The following is a 27,442-nucleotide window of genomic DNA, read 5'->3' as shown; positions in this document are numbered from 1 at the left end:
CTCCCACTGGGGCTCAGCGGTAATGAACTCCCCTCGACTAGTATCCATGAGGACACAAGTTCCATCCCTGGCTTCACTCAACGGGGTAAGCATCCAGCATTGCCCTGAGCTGTGGTGTACATCGCAGACCTTGGCTCAGATCTGGCGTTGCTGTGGCTGTGGTGCAGGCCAGCGGCTACAGCTCCAACTTGACCCCGAGCCTGGGAACTTCCATATGCCATGGGTGTGGCCCTAAAAAGACAAAAAGAGGAAGAGGAGGAGGAAGAAGAAATGGGAGATTGGAACGTCCTGGAGCACCCGGCTATATGGGGTGCTGCAGGGCATCCTGCCGTGGGGTGCCTGGACACTTACTCCCGTCCCATGCCGCGGGAGAGCCTGGAGGAGTTTCTTCCTGAAATCCCCAGACGCTCCCCGAGCCCCCCTCCCGGGCCCCCGCGCCGCACAAGCTGTCTCGCTGGCATGGGGACTGACTGGGCCCCACGCATTCCTCTCCTCCGCTGGTCAGGTGGTGGGCTGCTTTTTCCTGGCACAGAAATATAGGCAGGGAAGGGATGCCAAAGCTTCGGTGCTGGCACAGAGGCGACACTGCACCAGAGAGCTGGGCTTCCGCACAGTGCTCGTGGCCCTTTGTGACTCACGGTCACCTGGCACCTGGCTTCCAGAGAGTGGAGCCTCAGCTGTGGGGGCCACTCTTCAAAACAGAGGGACAACAGTGAGGGCAGCTCCGGCCAGGGTGACAGGATGGCCAGGCCTCCAGCATCGGGGTCGTGGCATATGGAGCTTCCCAGGCTAGGGGTCCAATCAGAGCTGTGGCCGCCGGCCTACACCAGAGCCACAGCAACGCGGGATCCAAGCCACGTCTGCGACCCACACCACAGCTCACGGCAACACCGGTTCCCCAACCCAACTGAGCAAGGGCAGGGATCGAACCCGAAACCTCATGGTTCCTAGTTGGATTCATTAGCCACTGCGCCACGACGGGAACTCCTGCTCTCTTTTCTAAGGCAGGCAGGGACCAGGCGAGGTGGGAGGAGGGCCAGTCCCCAGAAGTGGCACCTGCCATTTCGCTCCAGGAGCAAAACCCTGGCGGGCCCAGATCATGTCTCTGGGACAGAAGCCGAGGGTCCAGAGCTGGCCTCGCACAACCACATCCCACCTGCAGGCAGGGCTCCTGGGCCCGGGCTTTCTGAGAAACAGATCTGAATCTCGGCTGTGGAAGCCCACTCCCCCGTTAGGGACTGGCTCGCCACCTTTGGGTGCCGGTAGCCCCTTCCTGCACAGACGGGCCAGGGCCCATGGCAGGGAGCTGGGAGCGCCTGCCTCAAAAGCGCCCTCCACATCGGCACTTCCTCGCCCGGTGTGGGGGTGCCCAGGGCCCTCAGAGCCTTCTCCCCATCCCCGGTCCCGCCGGCTTCTCTCCACGGCAGGAACTTGTTCTCTGCTCAGCCCACGCTCGGCACTGCTGGCCCAACGGCACCCCTCGCTGCTGCTTTATGGGATCTTGGAGGAAGTGAATTCGCAGCTAAAATGCGACTGCAAAAAAGAAACCAGTGCACCTGGGAGATTCCCAAATGGTGGCCCCAAGGGGGCAGAGGCCAAAGTGACAGTGACACCCATAAGAAGCTCACAGAAGGACAGCTGGCCACAGTGGAGGTGAGATCAGGGCCTGGGAGCCTGGGGGCTGCAGCAAGTTTCTGGGGCTCCACTGCCCTGGCAGCTCTGTGTGCTCAGAGCGAGGGTGATGCAGGCGGCGGCCAGTGGTAGGTCCCCACTCGTGCTTCAGAAACACAAAGCCTCTGATTTAGGGAGTTCCCATTGCGGCTCAGCAGGGTTCGAACTCAATGAGTATCCACGAGGATTCAGGTTTGATCCCTGGCCTCGCTCCTGGGTTTAGACTCCAGCGTTGCTGCAGTGTAGGTCACAGATGTGGCTCGGATCTGGCGATGCTGTGGTGCAGGCCGGCAGCTGTCGCTCCCATTCAACCCCCAGCCTGGGAACCTCCAACGCTGCTGCGGGCGCTGCTCGCCCACCTGCTGGGCCCACCGGCGCGGTTCCCACGATAAGCGATAAGCGGGACGACACCTCGGCCTCCGCCTTCCAGTCTGGAAGCCCCTGCCCCTCCCAGGCTCCCCCAGATCCCCGTCCGGCCAAGGCCAGGCTGGTGAGCGGAGAGGGGCCGCCACATCAGCGCCCTGCGACAGCGCCGCGGCCTGGCCGGCGAGGATCCGCGCGCCCTACACTCCAGTGAACCAGCCCACAGAGGCTTAATGATTGTGACAGGATGTCCCCGCCGTGGGCCTTACAAAATGGTCACAAGCCTGGCAAGTCTCTTCGATAAACCTAGTCAGCCTGATGTTCTCCTCCGCGCCCCGTCTAATTGGTGGAAAGTTTGGAGGTCCGAATCCCGCATCTTTCATCCGGCTTATTGCGTCCTCTCCTTTGACACGGGGTCAAGGTTCACATTCGCATCCGATTATCGGTGTGCACTCATTAAGCGGGAGCCCCGCCTCGGCCCAAAACGAGGGAGCTGGGGAGGGCCCTGAGCCCATTTACTCAGCAGATTTTAGCCTGTTCAGGGCCCCGAATGTCACCCGGCCCCACTCTGGGCTGAAGAGTTTCAGACATCTCCAGCTGATGATTAATTGTGAGTGATGGGAAATAAAATCCAGTAAAGCCAGCTGCTTGCCATGGTCGGCAAAATGACTCTAATGGATAAAGGCTGCCAATTTTCCAGTTTTACTGGCAAGTCTTCCAAGTGTAATTAAGGGAAGTTATAAATGATATGGAAATCTATCAAGTTCCATTTATTTTCAGAGGACTCTTTCCCCAGAGACTTTTATCTTCAAGCTTAGAGCCTGCTTTGTTGTGCTAATGATTCGAAAGCCACTTCTTATTTCTGATTAAAGCCCCCAACACCCTTCTACCAAGTTCGCTTCACTCCTTCCCCAAGGATGAAAAGCCCCAGAACCTTCCCTGGCACGTGTCCCCCTGGGGAAACAAGCAAAGACCGGGACGCACTTGGCAACTTGTATCGTTCAAACTGCAAATGCGCGAAGAAAGGCCCAAGAAGGTTCGGGGGGCGGGGGGGAGCTCTCCACCAAGGAAGCCCCCAGGCCCACACGCCAAAGCTGTGCTCAGTACCAGAGACTCGTCAGAAGGTAGTGTTGCTCACTAATGTTGTTTGGTTTGGAATAAAAGCATGAAAATGATGGCAAAGGCCTAAAATTGGAGACGTAAAGGATGACTGCACAGCATTCCATTTCTCAATTTCATCCTTCAGAGCCACGAAACGGGGGTGATGCGGGGACGGGATGAGCTGCACAGTCACAGCTGCGGTCTCCCCACACAGGGGAGGCCCTTCTAATGGGCTAAGGTCTGTTTTGAACAGACGGGGAGTAAGAAGACAAGGTTCCCTACGAAGAGGGTGCAGGCGTAGTTCTGATGAGGAAAATGATTGCGGGAGTCAGATTTCCTTTGAGCCGGCCCCTCCCCTCTTTCGTTGTCCCGCAACCGGGGCTGGTTTCAGGGTGTGTTCTCCTTTAAAGAGAGGAAAGAGGCCATAAATGGCGCGGAGGGACCCCCCCTGTACGCCTGCTCTCCGGCAACTGGAAGGATCGCGTAGGAAACGGTGCCAGTGGCATATGGCTTTCTCCTGCGCTAAACATTCATACAAAAGACAGGTTCATCAGTCATTGGAGTATCTGGATAAAAAATTAGCTCCTGATGGATGGTATTTTGAGCTTACCTGCTGCTCGTACATTACCAGAGAAACACGGGTTTGGAAGCCCACATGACATCAGGAACCGCAGACCATGAAATACGACACGTGCAGGAGCACATAATGTGCGCCAGATTATACAAAATAATAAATAAGCTATTTAAACCCTCTGCCTAAAACTGGGCCCGCTGCAAGGAACCCTGGGTCACGTCTACGCAGGCCAATTAATGCACAGCATCTGCTGTATAGAAGCGGGGCACGGAGCACTTCCGAATGATTTCGGCAATTAAAAGAAAACTGTTTCCTGCCTGTTCAGACAGCAACTGTTTCAATGCAAGAGTGAGCACCAAATCACTGCGTGCAGCTGAAAAATTAAGTCTCCTTTTTGGGGAAGAGGGGTGGGTGGGAGGAAGAATTTTTATGGTGAAAGGAGCCTTCTTTTGTTGTCCTATGTTCTGTGTTTTTCTGCCAAATGAGACAGAAGGCTCGCAGGGCTTACCGGCCCGCTGCGGTCTCCCCTTCTGTTGCGCTGGGCCCCCCGAAAGCAGGGATCGATATTAACCCCGCTGCCGCCTCCACCAAAGTGAAAACCCTTCCATTGCGTTTTTAAAGGCGGTGCACTTAGAACACAGGTGCCTGAATGCAGCGCATTTGAAGGCTCTCGAATCTACAACAAGACAGACGCAGTTAACAGCCACAAGCAAAAGGCATCTCGGATTTAGTTAAAAGGCACTGCGAGGATCTGATTATAATAACTTCCTCTTTCTGAGCCGGAAAGATAGTAGGCTAGTGAATATCCCCTGATGTTTCCTGAAGGAGAAACGTGGGCTCACGGCGGCCCGGCCCAAGATGTTCCCGCAAAGAGGGTGGGAGCAGCGCTGGGGACACTGGGCAGCATTTACGCAGCGGTGGACGGGACCACCGTCGGGTTACAAAGGAGAGGACAGGTGACAGAAGGGCTGCCAAACCCCATATTTCCAGTCTGAAGGTGACCGAAGGGCTGCCAAACCCCGTATTTCCAGTCTGAGGCCTCCTTTAGTGGGTCTGTGCACCAGCAACCCACCCAGGAAGGCGCTCACGGGGACACAGAGCCCTCAAACCAGGCACTGGCCGGGCCTCACCGGACAAGCTGGGCATCCACAGGGCGCTGAGAGGCTGGGGAAAGAATGAGGAGAGACGTGGTCCATATTAAGATGAGGCCAGTTTCTCTTAAAATTCCTTAAAATGAAGAAAATTATGACTCCCTACCACCCTCTGATTCGAAACTGGAGCCAGAGCCTCTAAGCTACAAAGAACTAGTTAAATTGAGGCCACTTCCAGGATCTTTAACAAACCAGGCTGGATTCGAGGCCTTTGTGAAGTATGCTGCTTTAAAGGACTCAGTGAAATAGGGCTTTTAAAAATGTATTATTATTATTATTAGCAAAAAGGTGAGAAAAGATCTTTTGAATCACGTTAAGGTTGAGAACTTCAAAAACATTTAAAACAAAGATAACATCCCCCCTAATCCCAAGTAGATCATCTCTTGAAAAATAAAATCAAATGCCAAACTTGTAGACGATTCACCTACAATACTGATTGACTGATCTACAAAAATATTTCATCTCATACCGATAATTATCATAAACTGTAAAAATCCCCAAATTGTTACCACCAACAAAAAGTAATCATACCATTTCTAAATAAATGTCATCTGGAAAAGAGAAAAAGGCCAAATTCCGGGTAGCCACTACTTCTGAGAGCAGGGCAGGAATTCCCCTGGGGAGAGGCTGCAGGGCAAGTTCACTGCATAAGCAAAGTTTTATTCTTTTGTGTGTGTGTGTGTGTCTTTTTCCAGGGCCGCACTGGCGGCACATAGAGGCTCCCAGGCTAGGGGTCCAATCGGAGCTGTAGCCGCTGGCCTACGCCAGAGCCACAGCAACTGAGGATCCGAGCCTCATCTGCGACCTACACCACAGCTCATGGCAACACCAGATCGTTAACCCACTGAACAAGGCCAGGGATCGAACCCCCAACCTCATGGCTCCTAGTCGGATTTGTGAACCACTGCGCCATGATGGGAACTCCAAAGGTTTTATTCTTAAATAAAAGCTAAAGCAAATACAGTAAAGGCGGGCGGAGAGCATATGAGTATGTGTACTGTCCTCTATAACTTTCTATAACTTTCGTTGTAATATTGCGCAATTTAAAGTTTAAAAAGGTTACACAGTGAATGCACGGATCTGCATGTGCTTTGGAAAACAACGCGAGGTCTGGGTGAGAAACTGGCAACCTGTCAAGCCGCTTGAATGACCACCGCTATAAAATACGTACATTTAATTACTGCAGTTATTTTATGATTGCCAATCAAGGTATTCAGAAACTGGAACACCTATCAAACAGCCAGGCCAGGTCCCCTGCCAGGGAAAGATGTAGCTTGATATTGAGTTAGGCGATAGAGGCTGGGTGACATGAGATACCATGCCCGCGTCTGGAGGGCCCGATCCAGCGCCCTTCTCCTGTTGAAAACCTAAGGGCCAAGGAGGCTTCAGCTCCTGCTTCTCCAAGAAATGAAATGAGGAGATCTTGCGCCGAGTTCATTCGCAGCTTCCCCTAGACCAGCTGTAAACTGCATTACGGATGGTTTAGGGACAAAGGGCAGCTGTGACTGTCATTCTCTGAAATGGGCACCTGTCTCCAGAGCAGTGGCTGTCACCTGCCTGCAGCCGTCTCCCTCAAGGAGAGGCAGGGAGAAAAAGAACTCAGGGCGAAATCTGGGTGGGACTCCTAGCGATGATTACACAGCGTCGGTTCTCATTGGTGGGACTTCATAAGGAGACCGTTTTTTAACCCAAAATATTGTTCAGGAGAACAGTCAGCTCAAACAGCTAATCATCGTTCTGATAAAAGTCAGCTCCATGATAAGGCCTATCTTCCCAAACCTCCTCCAAACTCTGTCTTACTCAGATTGAACAGGCGAAGTGGCAAGGAAAGAGCAGCAAGCAACAGGTACTTAGTATCAGTGTATTCTTTCACCTGGTCTTACACACTCATCATTCACAAAACAGTAATTAAGAAGGAAACCTAAGTGGGTACAGAGCCTGCGTCTGGTTCATGCCTCACCTAATTTGTGATGTGTTAAATACGATGGGTATTTCTGATGCAAATCTTGGATGACTGCAGATCTAAACACAAGTAAGAAGACTCTTAAACAAAGATTCTCTTTATTCCTCTCTCTCTCTCTTTTTTTTTTTTTTTTTTTTTGGTCTTTTTAGGGCTGCACCTGCGGCATATGGAGGTTCCCAGGCTAGGGGTCCAATCGGAGCTACAGCTGCCAGCTTACACTGCAGCCACAGCAACGTGGGATCCGAGCCACATTTGTGACCTACACCACAGCTCACGGCAATGCCGGATCCTTAATCCACTGAGTGAGGCCAGGGATCGAACCTGAGTCCTCAGGGATACTAGTCGGATTTGTTAACCATGACAGGAATTCCCATCCCCTCATTTTTATTTTATTTTATTTATTTTTTGTCTTTTGTCTTTTCTAGGGCCTCACCCGAGGCATATGTAGGTTCCCAGGCTAGGGGTCTAATCGGAGCTACAGCTGCCGGCCTACACCACAGCCACAGGGACACCAGATCTGAGCCTTATCTTTGACCTACACCACAGCTCATGGCAACACCAGATCCTTAACCCACTGAGCGAGGCCAGGGATCAAACCCGCAACCTCATGGTTCCTAGTCGGATACGTTTCCGCTGCGCCACAACGGGAACTCCTCATTTTTATTTTTTGTTTCATTTCTGATATCAAAAGGCTAACCCAACAAACACGCTCATACTATTTTATACTTCAAAGTCAAAATGAAAATTGTGCTACAAATTCAGCAGCTGTAAGTCTGATGCTAGAAAAAAATGTATACAGCGTTATTCTGAAATAATACATGGTTTTTATTTATTTTTTCTTATTTTTGGCTGCACCTGTGGCATATGGAAGTTCCCAGGCCAGGGATCGAATCTGAGACACAACTGTGACCTATGCCACAGCTGCAGCAATGCCTTAACACACAGCATCACAGTGGGAACTCCCTATTTTTTAATATTTTTGTTCAAGACTATCATAAAGACAGAAATTTAAAAACTTAATATGAGTTGTTTTTAAAATGCTACTTTGGTGCTCTCTGTGGCACAACGGGATTGGCAATGTCTTGGGAGCGCTGGGACGCAAGTTCAATCCCTGGCCTGGAATGGTGGGGTTAAGGATGCAGTATTGCTGCGGCTGTAGCATAGGTCACAACTGCAGCTCAGATCCAATCCCTGGCCCAGGAACTCCATATGCTTTGGAGTGGCCAAGAAAGAAGAGTTTTAAAAATGCTTCTTTGATGATAAAAGTGGTCCCCTGGTTTATGACATTGTTAAATGTACAGAAAAATAGGCATTTTTCACATTGAAATAGAAATGTGACTGTGAAAATATTTTCAGAAGGCAGATAAAAAAGGCACATAGGAAAAGCATGTAAGAGTCATTCTGTCAACTGTTGTCTGAATTAAATGTGTGATTCTACCTGTTCCCAGCCCATTCCTACTTCATTTCTTAGAGGTTTGCTTGCTTGTATGCATTTTACCGCTGATGAATTAGCACCCCTCCTGATATACTCAAAAATTCTATTACACAATCATTTTTAAAAATGATTTTTCTACCACACTTAATGTAGATAGCATGCACCAGACATTGAAAGAGTTTTAGCAACTTTTGCTGTGCAAATCAAAACAAGCACTTCATGTAAAACCCAGCTTCTGCACTGAGGGAGGGAAGACCTTCCCCACGAAGCTCTGAGCTCCCTGACCACTTCTGATCGGCCAGCCCAGGCCATTTCGTCCTGAGGGTTTAAGCTCCGTTCGAACTGTTTACTTTGCGGAACAGATGTGTTATTATCTATGTGCAATGCGTTATTGCCAGGACCACCGTTCTAAGACCTGTCAAGTTGTACTTACACTAAATATAAAAATTACAGATGACTGGAGTTTAACCCTATAAAAAAAATAACATTACAAAGGAAAACAGAATACTTCTAGGCCTCGAGTTTTTTTTTTTTTTTGGTCCTTGTTTTACCCTTGAAAATATGCAGGGATGATTGAATCCATTATCTTTCTACTGATAAAAGTGAAACCCTGGCTCAGCTATTGTTATTGCTGAGAACAAGACAACACACCCTGCAGTGTTAAAATAATTTTAAACCGCAAAACGTAAAAGCTACAAGTATTATTTTCTTATAATGGTCTCAAGTATGTGCCCTGCCTTTGGTCCCCAGGAAAGTTTCTTGTGTTTTAATTACACAAGGCAGATTCGACTGCCGCACTTGGTACAAGAGCTGATTCAGCGTCCCACCCTGCATTTGGTTTAGGCAGTAGCAGTCTGCGACACTTTTCACCAATAAGAACTCAAGGGGAAATACTGTTTTATCAAAAACAGTGGTACAGAATATGAAAGGAAGTTTGCAAGGACCAAAAATGGCAACCTGGAGCGAGGAATCAAAGAAAGCACCTGCTCTTGTGAGCGGCCTGGCGCATGCGTGCGCCGAGCATGTACAAGTAAGGTGAAGCCCAAGACCGGGGGCTCTTCCCCAGGCCACCCCCCACCCGCCACCTCATGCATGAGTTCTGACTTTAAAGGGATACCTAAAATAGAGGCCCACTTCATTCTCAAATCAAGCCACTCTTGAATACCCACATTTAATTATTGGAGGTGGTTTTCACTATCCGAGCTCCCCCAATGAGTGAAGGACTCATAATACCGCATTGTTCCATTTTTCTAAATGCCTCGCTTTCCCACATTAAATTATTAACCAGGAAATGCAAAATATGAAGGCTCAACCCTTCTGGCACCTGGAGCAGCCAGACTAGGAGGAAGCAGTTGCTGGAAACAAGAAGGCTGCAGGCTCCCGTTCTCCAGGGAGGCAGGCAGTGGAGGCCCCCCCTGCCTCCCCCACCACCACCCCGGGCTCCCAGCAGGAGCTGCCTCCCTCCTCCTCCCTCCCTCCCTCCGCTCAGGTTCTGAGTCAGGTGTTGGAAAAGTAAGGATTTCAGTTAAACACTTGCTTTTTTTTCCTAAGCGCAAATGTGATTTTATAATTAAAGCCACACAATTAGGACTGACAAGCTCTGGACGGCTGTACACAGCCTCTGCGTCCAAGAAGAGCTGAAGCAGGAAGATGAAGAAACCAAAATAACTCCTTCACCTCGTTTACCGACCCACACGTCCAGTTACTAGACGACTGCCCTGACTACTCCGGTGAGAGTCAGCTGTAGGCACTGCTAATGCCAAGGCCAAGGGGCTATCTGCTTAGGAGCCTGATCCTTTCGGGGAAGAGGCAAACGCCTCCTCCGTATTCAACACACACATGTAATTTTTAAAACTGTGTATCCCCTCTCCCAAATCCTTAGCACTAGGATGTTGGACAATCATGTAAATGCTTTCAAGTAAACAAAACGATTCATAGCTCCTGAACCTCTTTTATGCTTTTCTAGAAAAGCTGGTAGTTCCATTGCTGTATCATCAGGTGAAGCAACTGTTGAGTCACTTTTCCAATGTCACATGTCGGTTTCAGGGCTAATCATTTAAACCACTGCAACTGATCATTTTCTTCTTAATATTCACCTATGGCGAGTACTTTTCTAGAAGCTAATGCCAACCAGCAGGAGTTCTCCTCAGTGTTATTTTACTTGTATTAATAAAGAAATACAGAGGTCGTTTTAACATAATCTTTATAGGAAAATACATAAACTCCTGTGACTTAACCGAGATGCGAAATGGAATCATCCGTTAAAGATGATCATATTTGACTGTCATCTTCCAACACAAAAATAAAAGTGCAAGGACTTAAATCTCCTTAGAAACCCTCAAAGGTCCCATCTTTGTTTTCTTTTTACTGCTGCTACTGGTCCGTAGCTCTGTGCTCTGTGACAATGCATGTATCCTACCAATCTGTCCACAGCCTGCTACCTCAAGATGGAAAATGCGAGGAAAGATTCATACAGCTTTGATTTATGCCCTGATGTCACAAGGTCAAGATGAACACCTCCACACTGTGATCCGAAGTTGTATTTATCACGTTATGGAAGTGCTCTGGGACTATACAGATTATGGGGTTAACTTTCCGTAACACCCTTCCCACTTATTCCAGAAAATGTGCAAAAAGGTTCCCCATCGGAAGGTTACGTCTTGGCGTGACTTCTTCAGGGATCCTTAAACCACAGAGAGCTAGAGAGGAACCAGAAATTTTAAATAAAACGCCTCCCCAAACACAAAGTTTGCCAAAAAACCACGAACCTGGCCTTGTTTCTGCTCCAGTCCCAGATCCTTTGCGAGGAGAGGCACTCGGAGATATTGCCACTGATAACCGAATTCAGATGTGAAACACAAAAGCTACGCTGCTGTTCTGTGGGGGTAGCCTGACTCAAGAAAGAACTGCCAGAATACAAGGGATCCTGCTTCCGTTTGCTCCCCCCCACCCACCCCAGGGAAGGTTCTTACCAGGTCCCCAGGCTTGACAGAGACAGCCACTACCACGCCTGGCATCGGGGAGTGAAGAATACTGCTTGTGTCCTCAGCTGCTTTTTCCAGCATAAATTTGTTCAATTCTGCGGCCAGTTTGGTTAGGATATGTACCTTGTACTTTAGGAGGAAGAGAAAAAAAGAAACATAACTGAGATTAGCTGATAAAACTTGCCCTCAAACGTAGAATTCATTCAGAATCAGTTTTTAGCTTTTAAATATACGCCCTGATGTTAATGGTTTCTAATTACTATACACAAAACTAAAATTTATTAGTTTCTGGTATACGTTGTGAGCCAGTTGCTGAAGATACTTCCTGAAATTACAACCACTCCAGTAATTAGTGATAAACAGTAGTCAACGTGTGTCATTATGAAAAACATCCCAAAACTCGATAAAGGGAAGAGTGAGAATGTCCTTGAAGTCCCTTCACCGCTTACAAACTTCGGATTGACACAAATGCCGCAGCGCCGTCAGCCAAAGAGAGGATGGGGCGCTGCGCGCCCTCGCCAGTAGATGGCAGCAGACGGCTGTGTCAGACGCCCGCTCCCCTCCCAGCGTGCCGGCCCGCGTATCCCTAAGTTAAGACAAAGGGTTTCGGTGTTCGTTTGGGACATAATAATGCTTAAAATTCAAATTCTTTCCAGGGACATAAAAGGTTACAGTCGCAATTGGAAAAGTTAGCTTCTCCTTTCCAGCACAACATCACGTGGTCTCTCGGATGTGACAAGATGCTCAGGGAGGATGGAGATGAAGTATCAGGTGAATCTCTTCTGCACTGAGAGACAATAATGCAAGATTTTAAAAGCCACTGAAAGAAAAGGATCTGCACAGCCCGGTGCTTTAACGGCACCTTTTGTAGGTGGCTCTCCAACAATGAGGGGTACATGAGAGGCATTTGGTCAAAGAGAACATGCCTAGTGAGAACCGCTGCCTGGCAGGAAAAATCCCAGATCTCTGTGAATAAGAAAAGGGGCCACAGTTTGGTCTGTCCAAACAGAAACCAACAAAAACGGATGGCGGAACTGTTACTTGGTGAGGCTAGAACCGCCACCTGACAGTGTCTGGATTCGTACCAAACTGCCTTTCCCTGGGGCAGACAGGTGAGCATCAAGGCAGCTCCACTTGGTTCCCAAAAAAAAGCTGCCATAACTCAAAGCCTCCTGCGGGCACGGCGATAGCGGGGATGCAGAGCACAATGCAAGCCCCCTTCGTTCCGATCCGGTCTCCAAGCTCTGTACAGGGCCTGTTTTCAAAGGCCTGGGTGGGGGGAGGGCCACACGGAAGAGCTTTGATGGCCTGAGTTCCAAGCAGCTTTGCGACACTGTGACAGGTTGAATAATAACATCTTTTGCATGTTTCTTTACTCCTGAGCCTGTGTTTGGCAATCAAGACATATAAGTGTCTGCCGGTTTCTGAAGGATATGATCCTTAAGTGAAATTACAGTGCAAATAAAAGCTTTTTGCTCCTATTAAAATTCATCTGAGTCATAAGAGGCAGGGGGAAAAAGCAAGGAGAGTGCATTCTGCTGTCAGTCTAATAAACCTTCTGGGCAGAGGCCCTATTTATCAACGATGAATTGTACCTCAGAGTCCTTCATTAAATCCTCTGGGGGGGGGGGTTGAAGGAGATGGGAGAATATAATTGTACCAAATAGCACGATTTCAGTTATCTGTGCCCTGTCTGCTTTGGAAAAGAAAATCCAACATCACTAGAAGCATCGGAGTCAACAGAAAAAGTTACTTTTCTAGCCGGCACCTGCCTGGGCCACTCCTGCGGCCATTGCTCATTTTCCCCGCCGAACACAGATCTTTTGTTTCTTCTTGCTTTTTGCACAATGTGCCTTCAAAATATGAATTTGGGGAAAGTATCTTCCTACACGGAGAAGAGGACGACTTATCACATTTCACCATGGCGGATACCTTCCGAACTAACTTCAGCTACATCGCAAATAAGTCTTAATATAAATAAAGTGCTAAGCTTGTCCCAGGCTCCATTTCGCCCCAGAAATGACAAGATCCTGACTAAAACTGGATCCTTTGACTATTTTTATAATTTTCATATCTTCTGGATTCCTTTCTCTGTAGGACTCCTGCTTGGCTTGGAAAGAGATGTAAAGGAATCACAGAACTCAGTGCCTTTAGATGCGGTCTTTGTTATTGATGAGATGTTCCTTTTCCTTTTGTATTTGTTTATTGTTCTTAAATCTGTTTGGGGGATAAGCGACTTATTGTAATCACAAGTAAAAAATAACAACGGCGTAAATGCCTCAGGAGAGGCCCTGTTGGAAAGAGTTGGCTTAGACATGACCTTTCTGAATAGAAAAAGAGGGGCCGGAGAGAAGGTTCTCTTTTTAAGACTACCTTTGATGTTGTCCTGACCCCTTTGGCATGCCCACACAAACACGCCTTCTTAAAACAACCTCTTGGCTCGCCCGTGCCAGGATGGGAGCTAAGTGGAGAGCAGCATATGGGCCCATCAGAATGAAGTGCCTAGTGAGAACTGTAAAAGCTTTTTGATGCCCCAGAAAAGAAGTCATTTAAGAATGTACACTAGGGCTTTCAAAGCTTATGATCAAAACTGCTGTTTATTGGTTCTTCGGAATTCTTAGAGGACACGGGGCAGAGAGGTTCGAGATTTCAGGAGAACGCCCTGTGCCGCGTGCAGTTTGATTTCATGCGAGGTATTTGACTGTTTCTGGTGGGTTCTGCAGAACTTCCCCGGAGAGTCTCGATTTTAAGTTGTTGTTACGGTTTTCAAGCAGATGAACCACCATGTTTTGGCGGCTGGAGGCCAAGGTGTTCAAGGCTCGCTGGCAGGACAGAGAAGCACAATCTAGGTTGACCCAGGCCATGACAAATGTCTGCTTGAGGATGATAAGTCGCTTGCTGGTGGGAGCTGAGAGGGCACCTCGCCCTGCGGGTTTAGGGAGACGCCTCCAAACCACAATCAAATGAAAACACACGGCACAGCATGAGCAGAGCAGAGAACAGGTGCCCCGGGGCTCGGGCTCCGCGGCCCATAGGCACCAACAGCTGGGCAAAGGCCGTACCTGATACCTAATTACGGGCCAACGACCCTGGCCCCGGTTTCTAAGCAAGCTAATTTTGTGGTGTCTGCCATGTAAAACCATGTCTAAGGAGAAAATTTCTCCCAAAAACTTCAAAGGAAAGAAGGAAAAATCACACCAGGCATAAAAGCATCAGGACGAAAAGCGCAAGAGCTGGATGATTCAAAGCAACACAATGGCATTGTTTTAACAATGAACATACAGCTCTCAACGAGGGAAAGGACAGAGGCGGAACGGTGGGGGGCGGAGTCCAGTGGATTCTTGGGGTGAAGGGGGGGCCAGTCATGGTTCTGTGGGGGGGGGGACGCTCTGTACCAGAACTTGGTTAAACACCCGAGGGGCCTCTGCTTAAGCACCCTGCTCGGCGCCTGGGGCAGCGGCGGGCCATCCCCACCCTGTGGACACACGGCACCCAGATGGTCACCAGGAGCCCCATCTGCTGTGGTGTGTGAGTTCAGCCTGTGCCCCTCCTCTGGGAGCTTAAACCAGGCCTTTCCCAGGCCTCCAGAGCCACCGGTGGTTTGACGCATCCCACGCGCTCACGCGCTTCGAAGATTCAGGGGCCCGAGGGCGCCGCGGACGTGTTTCCAGTTTGTTGACATGTTTTTCCAGTTGGCATTTCAGAGCCTCTTAAAGCAGGCTCAGCCCCACGTTTCCTACCCGTGTCGTTCCTCCCGGAACAAGGAACATATATATGCGCAGCTGAGACCCTGCTGATGTTTCTTCGCGTCCACCGAGGGCCCTCTCGGCCATCACCGGGTCAAGGGTCAGTGGTGACACTTCGCTGTCATTTTCCATCAGTTACCTTAACATCCGGAAGCACTGGCTTCATGCTGAACACCAACCCTCACTGAGAAAGGTGCAAAACGTCCCTTCTTCAAACCCATGGACCTCTCCTCCAAGTTTTCTACCTTCCATCCCAAGGGTCTCCAATGTGCAGCTGTGTCTTCATTGCCACAGCAGGGCGAGCTACCACGCAACTATTCCTCTCGAAGTCTGCTTTCCTAACTCTGAGCCAGAGATAAATTGTCATGGCTTTAAAGGGACAGAAATGGGTAGCGGCAAAAATGACGTCTGTGTGTGACTGGGTCACTGTGTTGTACAGCAGCAGCAATGATCACAGTCTTGTAAATTAACTCTACTTCAATAAAACTTAAAAAATGAGGCACCTTGGGGAGTTCGCGCTGTGGCACTTTGAGTTAAGGCTCTGGTGTTGCCACAGCTGTGGTGCAGGTCACATCTCTGGCACGGATTTAATCCCTGGCCCAGGAACTTCCACATGCCACGAGGGTGAGCAAAAAAGAAAGAAAAAGACGCGTCTTGGAAAACACCAGTGCTTCAGAAAAGTAGAAAAAAGAGGCACAAAATCTAAAGCGTTCAGGTGAAATCAGAACTGTCATTCAACCTTGTGTTCCACTCCTAAGCGCTTTATGAGCCACTCAATTCACACAACGCATGGGTTCGAAGCCAGGCAAAAGACATTCCCCTCTAACTCCAGCACCGGGCCTACAAAACCAAACCAACAAACATGTCCCGGAAACAATCCTAAAAGCATTCAGAATGAAGGCCCATCGCTGTCTTCCTGGAGGTACCAGCTAGGCGAGGCAGGTGACAGGAACAGACAGCAGTTAGAGTGCCTGGTACAGCTGCAGTCACCGGGCAGCCTGTTAGCATAATGCTGTGACATCTCCATCGGCACAGTCTCAAGGTAGCTGTCAATCAGGATGCATCATTTAATCCAACAGCACTCGGAGGACTGTCTCTGACAACCCCCATGACAGCATATCTACAGCTCTATTTATATCAGCGACCGCTTGTGTTTACAATGCTGTTGTAATTAGAAAAGATGCAACAGGCAGCAATATTATTGAGATCTCCATTTTGCAGGATTGCCCTGTAAAGTGTGATCTTGCTTCACAGAGTCACGCGAAATGACAAAAGGCTATTTTCTTCAATCTCCCAGCTCAGACAGCGCTTCATTTGCAGCTATCTGTAATTAGATTAATGGTCTAGTGTAGTACAAAGCAGGCCCACTTCACATCAGATAGCATATGAATTAGGACAAACACTTATTTCAATTCCAGGCAGAGAAAGCAATGACTGGGGTATTTAGCATACCCTTTATGGTGGAATGAGATGTTAATTGTGTACCATTACCTCTAAACTGCTTGCTTGTTGTATAAATCACTGTGCTAATTGATGCAGAGATAGAAATGTAGCCACAGGCAAGAAAGCAAAGGAATGAGGGCTGAAGATGGTGGATAAAGGATTATCGAGGAAAACCATATGGAGATGAGGTTCCTTTGAAACCTTTCCCGCTGCCCAGGAGCAGGATTTCTTAAAAGTACAGAAAAACTCTGGCACCACGAAAGAAAATTTCGTTTTTCCACATTTCTTTTTAAAAACACAAATTTCTTTGACAAGTTCCCGGCTGCCAGAAATCCAAACAAGAGGTGGGTGGGATTAATCTGCATATACCTAATAAAAAAACAAACAAACCAAAAAAAACACGGAGTTTTCCAACAGCCAGAGTGCCCTGAGTTTTTGGCTCTCCGGTTATTAAGTGAACTCGGAAACTACCTCAAGCGGATGTTTCTGTTACATCCACGGGGCAAAAAATACACTTCCCCCAAGACTTGAAGTTGTTCTTGGGGACCCAAACAGAACACAACACAAAAGTGTGCTGGTTTGGGTGTGTGATGAGACTTCAGTGATGCACTGGCTGAGGATGTGAATCCAACAGACGAGAACCATTTTCATCCGCCATTGAAACAATGGCAATACCACCCCCCCACAACCTGACCGCTTCCGCTCATGATTTCACATCCACAGGAAGGAACGAGAAAGGTCTTTTTTTTTCCTTGTTTTTTACCCCCTGAAACTGGCAAAAAATAAGAATAAACAAAAGCACATAGTAATTGAAAATGCTGCTCCTCCTTGTCAAAATGTCCTATTCAGCACTCGACAGCTCTTCTTAGGGTAAAGGGAGCATCTCAGAAGCCCAAATATAGACACCAAATGCTCTGCTCCAGAAGCCCAACTGTTCAAGGTCCATGGATAAACGTGCTCTTCCGAAGCTCATAAATCGAGTGCGTGCACCCGTGTATGTGTTCACAATTTTTTTTAATAGCAAAGCAACAGCAAGGTGCAAATTACTGCTGTGCACTTTTTCACAAATTCAGCTGCTTAGTAATTAGCACTGTTATAACAAAACTTTACACAGAGAACAAATACAGTGGGTCAGTTAATAGCTCAAATTCTCAGCTTCAGAGTAACAGTTAATATATCCATCTACTGCAAATGCACACTTAAGGACTACTACACACGGCTTAGCCTTGGGAAATATGAAAGCCATATTCACGTGTGAGATAATAAAACCAGGTCCCAAGAAACCAGGACGTCTGGTTCAAGTTATCGCCCCTGCAACTTGGGTGGGGGGAGTCTAGAGAGCCTTGGCTGGGGCAACAGAACACCTGTACTGCAACTGCAAATTCAACAGTTTAAGGTTTGGGTCATTATGCGAAATAATGCTTTGAAAGAAAAAAAAAAAAAAAAAAAGACTATGAGGAAACATCAAGGGCCCTTGAAATGGAAACAAATGCCTGCAAAATAAATAGCTCGAGCTACCCGGAAACAACACCTCCCAAGCGTGCAGCGAAAGGACAGAATGGAAATGCACCGACGAAAAGATCTGGAGGCGGCGTCAGGTGCTCCCACCCACTCGTCACTTTCTTGGACCATTTAAACCAGAGCAGCAGAGCCCACAGCAAACCGCCAACAGGCCCCTCACTTGCCGGTCAGCGATGCTGGTGTTAACAGGAGAAAATATATGGTTTCTGATATTGCGGCCCAGCTCCTCAGCATTCGCTCCCTTTAATTGAAAAAGGCAGTTAAACACAAAGTAAATCATTCAGTCAGGTTCGCTGTTTAAGGACATGTAATTGACAATGTCGATACGCCGCGGTGACATAATGTGCCACTTTCAACACGTCCGCCTGCATTTATGAATCAATCCATCCTCGGGGTTTCATTTTTTAACTGCTGAGTTGGTTCTTGAACTTCAGCGCGTCACAAAAGAATCTCGACAGCCGTGAGCAGCAACCTCTCTAAGGGCAGTTTCGGAGAATCACAAAAATAGAGATGGGAGGAAAATTCCGACAAAACCACGAAAACGTGTGAAGTCATTTCAGCAGCTCATCTTCCAAAATTCTGGCTAAAATAGGGAAAGGTTTCCAGAAACGAACAATTACCTTCAGGCTAACAGCAGACCCTTGGATGAAGTGGGTCTGTATGTATCTCCAGCTAGTTCCTAAAAGACACCTTCCCCAGAGAGGAACATACAGGGAGGACTGTCAACCATACAAAAATCTAACCTCATTTTTCTTATTGCGTTTCTTAATCGGAAACACCAGGGTCCTGCAATTCTAATATCCTAAGATCAGCAACTTTTCCTTTTGCACAATAGTGCTGAAAATGAAATTAAACATTAAATCCAGCCCTTAATAAAAGGATTTATTTCCCCGGTGGGGCCCCACTGAGGTTACTTTCCTTGTCATCTGAAATGCTTGTGTCTTAATATGGACCCAAAAATGATAGAAAAGAAAACAAAAAGCAAAAACCCTCCTGTACAGGGAGCCAGCCTCATTCCTGGTCCCAGGGAAGGGACTAAGAGAGCAAGTCACCAGTGGGTCCCAGCAAGCGTCTCTTACCGCAGCAGCCTCCTCGGAGCTGGGCGCGTGGGCCGCTGTGTGCAGGTGGCCCGCATAGAGGGGCCCAGCCTCTGCCTCGCCCAGGTGCCCAGCTGTCTACCATACGGCACAAAGGTAATTTGCTGGGATAAGTGGCACTTTGCCGTCCACAAAGGCAAGTCCATTGACAAGACCCTGTACAGAACTCGCGACCAGAACGCGTGCCTTCTGCTTGCTCCGGAGCCTCCGTGACACACTATGACCATAATGAGTCATTTCTTTCTTTTTTACACCAGAAAAATATTATAGATCTTTGAAAGCCTTCTACTCAATTAAGTAACGATACCAACCAACATCTGTTAACAGTACAGGCTGCTTCCATTCTGAGTCCTCAATTGTTTTATGTAATTACGCGTTTATAAGGTATGTGGTAAAGCAGTAAGAAGGTACCTTTTCAAAGCACTATATAATTTAGGGTACAATGAAACGCTCTCTTGAAAATCTATAATGAGGGCAGCATCAGCTTACAGGAAAGTACAGGAAATGTTATAAAAACACAGTTATGTAAAGAAGCACACAGGCGGGGAAGGGCCCCGTTTTGCCATGTCCCCCTTCCTTGCTCCTTCCCTTCTGTGGGACCCGTTCTGTGCTGCTCTCAAGTGAGAGTGCCGCTGTCTGCAGAGTACAGAGTAAGCAGAAGACCTTGGGGAACCGGGCCTTCCCTGGCAAATTCCTCAGCGCCGGCCTGGAGCCCAGAGGCCTGGGAGGTGTGCAAATGCCAGGAGCTCTTCGATAACACCTTGACTTCATAAGGATTTTTTATTTTTATTTATTTAGGCCACACCTGTAGCATACGGAAGTTTCCAGGCCAGGGATCGAATCCAAGCCACTGCTCTGCCATACCAGACCCTTCCTGAACCCAGTGCACGAGGCTGGGGATAAAACCGCACCTCCACGGCAGCCCAGGGTGCTGCAGAGACAATGCTGGATTCTTAACCCCCTGTGCCACAGTGGGAATTCCTAGGAGGATTTTTTAAATGATAAAGTATTTTCACTATTATGCATTCACTGAAGAAACTCAGGATCCAGTACACCAAAATGTTGACTATTAGTCGAGAAAATGTTGACTATCAGCAGAAATTCCAAAGTGAAAACATGTAAGGACCAAGCAAATAAGATTTAAGATGAGAGTAATTCTGTGTCATAAACTGCTGGCCCAGAAGACTGCAGCAGAAAACGACGAAAGCGAATTATAGCCTACCTCCCCGAAACGCAGCCCTTCGGCGTGAGGACTGTTCTGAGCCGAAAGCAATCAGCCCTCTGGCCCCCCTCCCTGTCTAAAAGCCGGGCACAAGCGTCCTTTGTAAAGGCGTGTCTGTCACCAGGGAGAGGACCACTCCAGGGCCAACTCTTATCACCTGAGAGGACCCTTCTCTGCATAATAAACCTCGCCCAACGGCCCTTTGTAAATCGTTCATTTCTTAGGTGTCTTCCCACAACCTACCCCACCCAGAGGCCCCCAACCCCCTCTTCTTTGTCTACCCTCTTCTCCACTCTGTACTGCCCTTTGTTAAGATGGCATATGGCCCCCAATTCCTTTTTTGTTTGTTTGTTTTTTAGGGCCACACCTGCGGCATATGGAAGTTCCCAGGCTGGGGGGTCGAATTGGAGCCACGGGCTTCCAGCCACAGCCACAGCCATGCCAGATCCGAGCCACAGCTCACCGTAATGCACCATCCTTAGCCCACGGACTGAGGCCAGAGATTGAACCTGTGTCCTCATGGATACTACTCAGGTTTGTTACTGCTGAACCACGATGGGAACTTCCAGCCCCCAATTCTCCCTGCCTCCTTCCATCACATTTCTCCCATGTACAAGTAAATAACATCATCTGCTTTTTTTCTCTTGTTAATCTGCCCGGTCAGTTTAACTGACAAGGCTCCAGGCTTGAACATAAGACAACAGAGGAGAAAGTTTTCCTCCCCTGAACAACCCGACCACCACTGGTCCAAACTGCCAGGAATGATCCCGAGCAGGGGGTCTCTATTGCTTAGCAATCTTATCGTTCAGAATTCTGACATATCTTAGAAAGTTTAACCAGAGCTACTAAGTGGCTGTCTGACACGCTACCTATTGTGCACTATACAGAACAGACAATACTGAAAGAAGATGAGACCTGTAAAGCCATGTGGCCTGGCCAATCGCGGGGACAGGAGATCCAGCTGTCATGCTGGAAATGGCAAGAATGAAAAACAAATGTCTTAGAAGCCAAATAGCGTGAGTCTGATGTCACCTTTTGGCCAAATGACCTATCTTCCCAGAACAAATTTCTTCATTTCTAAAACCAAGAAAATTAAATGAGTAAGTCAACAAAGAATATGCAAAGTAACTAGCAAGTGCAGCAGTTAACTATTCACTAAATATCCTTTCCTGTCTCCTTCTCAAACATCTCAGATTGTCCAAGAGACAGTGGTGGACTTTTAAAAAATTGTATACTATAAGGCAGACTAGTAGAAGGGAAGAAATCATAACCATCAGAGCAGAAATAAATGAAATAGAAAATAAAAAGCAGAAAAGATAAAAAGAAAAACTAAAAGCTGGTTCTTTGAAAAGATAAACAAAATTGCTAAGCCTTTAGCCAGGCTCATCGAGAAAAAAGGGAGAGGGCTCAAAGCAAAAAAAACCAGAAATGGAAAAGAAGTTACAGCCAACACCACAGAATACAACAGATCATAAAAGGATACAGAACAACTAGATGCCAATTAAATGGACAACCAAGAAGAAATGGACAAATTCTTAGAAACGTACTATTTCCCAAGACTGAACCAGGAAGAAATAGAAAATATGAACAGATCAATTACCAGTAATGAAGCTGAAGCAGTAATTTTAAAACTCCCAATAAGCCACGTCCAGGGCCAGGCAGCTTCACAGGTGAAGTCTACCAAAAATTTAGAGAAGAGTTAACACCCATCTTTCTCAAACGATTCCAAACAGTTGATGCGAGGATTAAGCGCATCCTTTTATAAGGAGCGCTCAGAATAAAGGCAATGCCATCTAAGTAGTTGACAGCCATTGTTACTGCTGGTTTTGTTTTTATTATTAATACATGTCCACAGATAGAGGAGAAACTAAGTGAAGGGGGGGACCATTTCTTTTTCATACTCTACTCTGCTCAGAATACTTCTGGCCACCCAGTGTGTGGGCATTTCGCCAACACCAAGTGGCTCTCCAACTCTCTTTGAATGACAACTGGGTGTTCTACGACTCACTTCAGTTCTGATGCTATGATCCCACAGGTTAAGGGCTCGGTCTCACTCAGTTGCCCCCACTCCAGATGCCAATCCCTAGTCCAGGTTGTCACCTCTGCTTCTGATGACCGTCTATAAGCGAGAGGTTCCCACAACCCTCTCCTTAGTCCCGATAATTTGTTAGGATGGCTCACAGAACTCAAAAAACAATTTACTTACTAACTGGTTTACTATAAAAAACGATACACGAAGGAACAGCCAGATACTCGAGATGCGCAGGGCAAGGCATGGGAGGATGGGTGCACAACTTGTGCGCCTCTCCAGGTGCACACCTCCCAGGCTGTCCCCCAGGCTGGGAGCGGTTTTGAAAGGAGCCTTCGTTACAGTCATGATGGATTAAATCACTGGATATTAGGGATCAGGGCAACTTCCAGCCCCTTTCTCCTCTCTAGAAGTTGGGGGTGGGGCTCAAAGCTCCAACCCTTCCATCACCTGGTTGGTTCCCTGGCAACCGGCCCCTCAACCTAAAAGTCACCTAAGCGCTGGTGGGGTCGAGAGGGGCTTGTTATAAAAAGCAAAGGATGCTCCTTTTCCCTTGATCACTCATTTCGCTTAGGAGTCCCAAGGGTTTCAGGAGCTCTGTGCCAGAAATGGGACAGAGACCAAACATATATTTCTTATTATAAATCATAATCTCTTAAGTCAGGGTTCAGCCACCAGCATTCTCGGGATCTTCCCTGAGAAGACAATGGAGGGTGGGTCCAGAACTAAGGAGAACACAGGATCTAAGTCTCTCTCTCAAGAGAACATATCTTACGAACACATAGCCAATTAATCCTTCAAGAAATTCAGTCAGAATTTCCCCTGATAATATTTTTAGCCTAATACTTTGGCCTTCCAGTCAATTCTCATGAGTTTTCTCCTGACCTGAAACTTGGCCCTGTCTACGCTGATCTGACCATCACACTCTGTCCCCAGACTTTGGGGCCGTGTTTCTAATTCCACACGGCAGAAGAATTCACATTTGAGGACTTGAGATTTACTAGAAAGGAGAATTAGGGACTGAGTGAAGCTTGAATGCTCTTATAAAATTTAAGATGTATTTTACGGACTTAACCACAGTTACAGGCTTGCTGTCTAAGTCCTCCAATGTAGAGGCGTGCAGAAAAGCCAGCAATGCCCCTCTCTCCTCCAGTCCCACTCCCCGGAAGTCATGCTCATAATCTGTATTGACAGTCTTCTCATAAATCTATAAAACATAAACATACACATCCAAAAGTTCAGAAATGCTTTTACACTGGCGAAAACACAATGATATCTATCGGCCTGCTTACAAGGGGGGAGATCCTTGGAAAATGTTTTGCCCTTTGGCATCCCTGACTCACTCTGCTAAACACAAGGATGTTTAAGACAGAAGGACCTGTAGGCCACTTCTCTTTCTTTTTACAGGCTTAGTTCATCTGGAGCTCAGGGAAAATTCCCAACATCCTCCACTGCACACAAACTCTGCCCCTGACAACTCTAGAATGTCTGGGAATAGCCCCAACCGGCCCTGTCAGCCCCCCATACACAGGGCTCAGCTCCCGTCTCTGGAGAATTATAACCCGGGTTGTAAATATGACCTGAAGGCTCCCCGCCCCTTGCCCAGCGTCTCTGACCATCCCAAGGCTGCACCGGTAAATCACACGTGCTGCTATGTGCTCTACCTCCCTCTCCTTTCCTCAAATTTGTGGCTTTTTTTTTTCCCCCTAATTATCCCCAACAGCGTGACTTGTCATCTATATGTAACAGATAACTCGGCCTGGTTTCAGTGACTCCGTGGTGATTCCGTGGAAGCCTCTGTCCTTCACCCGCCTAAGAGTATGTATTATCTCAAACACTAATATTCATACCAATCAACATAAAGCTCTCTTAAAGTTATATATTGTTAGCACTCAGTGGTTTAGAGTCTAGAGAGCCAGAAATGCCAAAAGCATTATATATTGTTAGCACTCAGTGGTTTAGAGTCTAGAGGGCCAGAAATGCCAAAAGCAATCACCAAACGCTTTAGTCATAGAAATTAAGATCTCTTCCCTATGGACAAATTTGTAAGTGATAGCTATCTAATCCAATTGAAAAAGGCCTACCTAACTCTTACATCACAGTTAAATAATGCTACCCAGTGGCTGTGAAATAACAGGAGGAAATAGTTCGCTTGTGCCTCTCATCTGGAGACCAGGACGGAGTCTCAGCTACTCTCTGCTGGCCTGCAGTTCTTCCTCTGGGCTGTAAATTCTGGCAAGAGAGTCCCGGGAGGGAAAGGATGGGATGGTTGCTGTTGAGCAACCTTGCTTCACGGCATCTCCCTTAGAGAATCCACCCTGAATCAGGCGCTGGCCTCCACCACACAGGCTGACACACTAGACTTCCTCTGTGAGCTGAGACTGGGTCATCCTCAGCTAGACGGTGAGCTGGTGAAGCTCACAAGAAACTGATGCGTAAACCACTGATGAATTCACAATCAAATACATTTATAAAGGGAGGCAGCACACCCCCTAACTGCAGTGTGGGGACGTGGCTGTTTGGCAAATATGGACTCCGCAGCAGGAGCATCGGTGGGTCTCAGGCAGCTCTCTACTAAGTTAGCACGAGCAGTGGTTCTCACATGAGAAGCATCAAAACTCTCCTGGAGGGCATGTTAAAACCCAGAGTGTGGGACCCAACCCCCAGACTTGCTGATTCCAGACTGGGTTGGGCCTTGCATTTCTAACAAGTTGCCAGGAACCACACTTGGAGAAGCATGGACCCGAGACATTCTTCTCCAATATTAGAACAGCCTTCCTAATGGGACCATCTTGGACCATTTCGGCTGCTCTAACAGAACACCACAGACGGGTGGCTCAGAAACAAGACACTGACTTCTTACAGTTGTGGAGGCTGGGAATCCAAGATCAAGGCGCTGGCTGATGTGGAGTCTCGTGAGCCCACCTCCTGGTTCATGGATGGTCATCCTTTGCCGTGTCTTCATAGGGTAGAAGGGGCAAGGGCTCTCTCCCGGGTCTCCTTCATTAGGGCACTAATCCCGTTCGTGTCCTGGTCAACCCCGAAAGGCCCCGCTTCCAAACACCATCGTACTGGGAGTGAGGTCTCAACACACGAACTTTGTCAGGGAGACGAGCATTCTGTTCACAGCAGGGACCTTAACTCCTGTCCGCTCAGAAGCCTTGCTCTCCCTAGACTCAGCTGAACGTACAAATGCTTCTTTGACTCTTGTTCTAGAAGAAAAATCTTCTGAGTGACATATTCTTTCTTCATATATGATAGTCACTGATAAATCTAAGACCTTGTAAGTACAGTAAAGGGGTGGTACTCAATAAAACTGGGGTTCAGATTCTGACTTTGGGTGGCCTATATGTTATCTCACTTTTTAGCCTCATTTCCTCATCCATTACATGGGGGAGAATACTGCCTATCTTATTTTTTTTTAAACTGTGTAAAAAACCTTGTACGCTTATATTAAGATTTGAATGAGATAATATATGAGAACCTCCCAGCACAGAGTGCCCAATGAATGGTAACTATTATCATGACTTTTGTTTTGTTTTGTTTTGTTTTTGTCTTTTTGCCTTTGCTAGGGCCACTCCTGCAGCATGTGGAGGTTCCCAGGCTAGGGGTCTAATCGGAGCTGTAGCCAACAGCCTACACCATAGCCACAGCAATGCGGGATCCGAGCCGCATCTGTGACCAACACCACAGCTCATGGCAACCCCGGATCCTTAACCCACTGAGCGAGGCCAGGGATCAAACCCGCAACCTCATGGTTCCTAGTCAGATTCGTTAACCACTGTGCCACGACAGGAACTCTATCATGACTTTTGTTATGAACTGAATTGTCACCTCAAAATTCACATGTTGGAGCCCTAACCCCCAATGTGATTACATGTGGACACAGAGCCTTTAAGGAGGTAATTAAATGAGGCCATGAGAGTGGGGCTCAATGCAACTGGTGCCCTTATAGGAAGAGGAAGAGACATTAGGAGTGCACACGCACAGCAGAAAGACCACGTGAGGACAAAGGGAAAAAGACAGCCATCTGCAAGCCAAGGAGAGGGACCTCAGAAGAGACTGAAACCAAACAGGGCCCTGTGGGGCCCTCCTGGGTACAAAAGCCCCTCCAGGTCCCCTGGTTCTTGTTTGTAGAAAAGGCTTTAGTCTGTTACAACTTTCCCGAATTCCCAAGAGCAGACTCAAGCAGATACTAATTAGGGAAGTGAGGGAATGCAGAACCAAAGGAAAAGCAGTCAAGCAAGAAAAGTAATGATAGTTTAAAGACTAGTTCAGCAATGAAACTGAGTCCAAGTTCTATCTCAAGGGATATACATAACAATCGGATGCATGGCTTTGAGTTGATCTGCAAAAAACTAAGACCCACACCCAGGGAGAGGATGGCGACTTCAAGCTGCCTGAACTCCAGACTGGTCAAAACTAGCAGGCTGATGATTAAGATTCTTGAAACATCACCCTGTTACCATAACATCAGCCAATCAAAAGAAAAGTTCACCAGCAGCAACACTTACGGACAATGTTACCTTTAAAAACTCTCAGCTGAAAACCTTCCAGGAGTTCAGGTTTCTCGAGCATGAGCTGCTCATTCTCTTGGCGCCCTGCGATAAACGCCGTACTTCCCTTCACCACAACCTGGGATCAGTAGATCGGCTTTGCTGTGCAGTGGGGGAGTGGATGCCAGTTTGGTTCAGTAACAAAGACAAACTTGCTGACACCCTGAATCTTGGACTTCCAGATTCAGGACTGTGAGGAAATAAATTTCTGCTATCTAAGCCACTCAGTCTATGGCTCTTTGTTATCACAGTCTGAGCTAATAACCCTGCTCACTGGAGGAGCACCTCTAACGTATCTTTTGCATATATTCAGTCTTGCCCATTTGATGTTTCAGAGTTTTGAGAGTGATTTGGTGTCTACAGTTACTCCCCCACTAATTCTTCTTTGATCTCAATGTTGCTGTCCCTGAATTAGATCATATACATTATTAGAAGGGTGAGATTAGGAAAAGAAACATGTTAATATAGGTGGGAGGACTCGATGGTTCCATAAACCTTCGGAGGTTGACGAATAGCTCTGTGCTCAAAGATTCTTCTGGAGAGGGATTCTCTTTAAATGAGTATACCTTCTGATGAACTGAAACCA

At 47.6% G+C, this 27,442-nt stretch overlaps 1 protein-coding gene and 1 long non-coding RNA gene across 5 annotated transcripts in view; one reads left to right on the top strand and one right to left on the bottom strand.

Annotated features, from left to right (window-relative positions):
* Window positions 1–27,442, bottom strand: part of PCCA (propionyl-CoA carboxylase subunit alpha) — a 365,469-nt gene that overhangs the window by 3,011 nt on the left and 335,016 nt on the right. For all 4 annotated transcript variants that reach the window (NM_001444590.1, XM_084981107.1, XM_084981108.1 and 1 more), the window contains 1 exon segment: window positions 11,231–11,371. In NM_001444590.1, coding sequence (NP_001431519.1) covers window positions 11,231–11,371 — 141 coding nt within the window.
* On the top strand, window positions 831–5,427 carry LOC146398701 (uncharacterized). The gene is made up of 2 exons (XR_014819855.1): window positions 831–4,665; window positions 4,707–5,427. It is a non-coding gene; the product is annotated as an uncharacterized LOC146398701 (long non-coding RNA).

This window comes from Sus scrofa, chromosome 11 (genome assembly GCF_054392235.1).
Source record: "Sus scrofa isolate SSC_HxYL_T2T_F1_AM1 chromosome 11, Sscrofa_HxYL_maternal_Yorkshire_Landrace_v2.0, whole genome shotgun sequence".
Taxonomy (NCBI): Eukaryota; Metazoa; Chordata; class Mammalia; order Artiodactyla; family Suidae; genus Sus; species Sus scrofa.
Note: the sequence above shows the minus strand (reverse complement) of the source record. Positions and strands in the feature narration are given on the sequence as shown.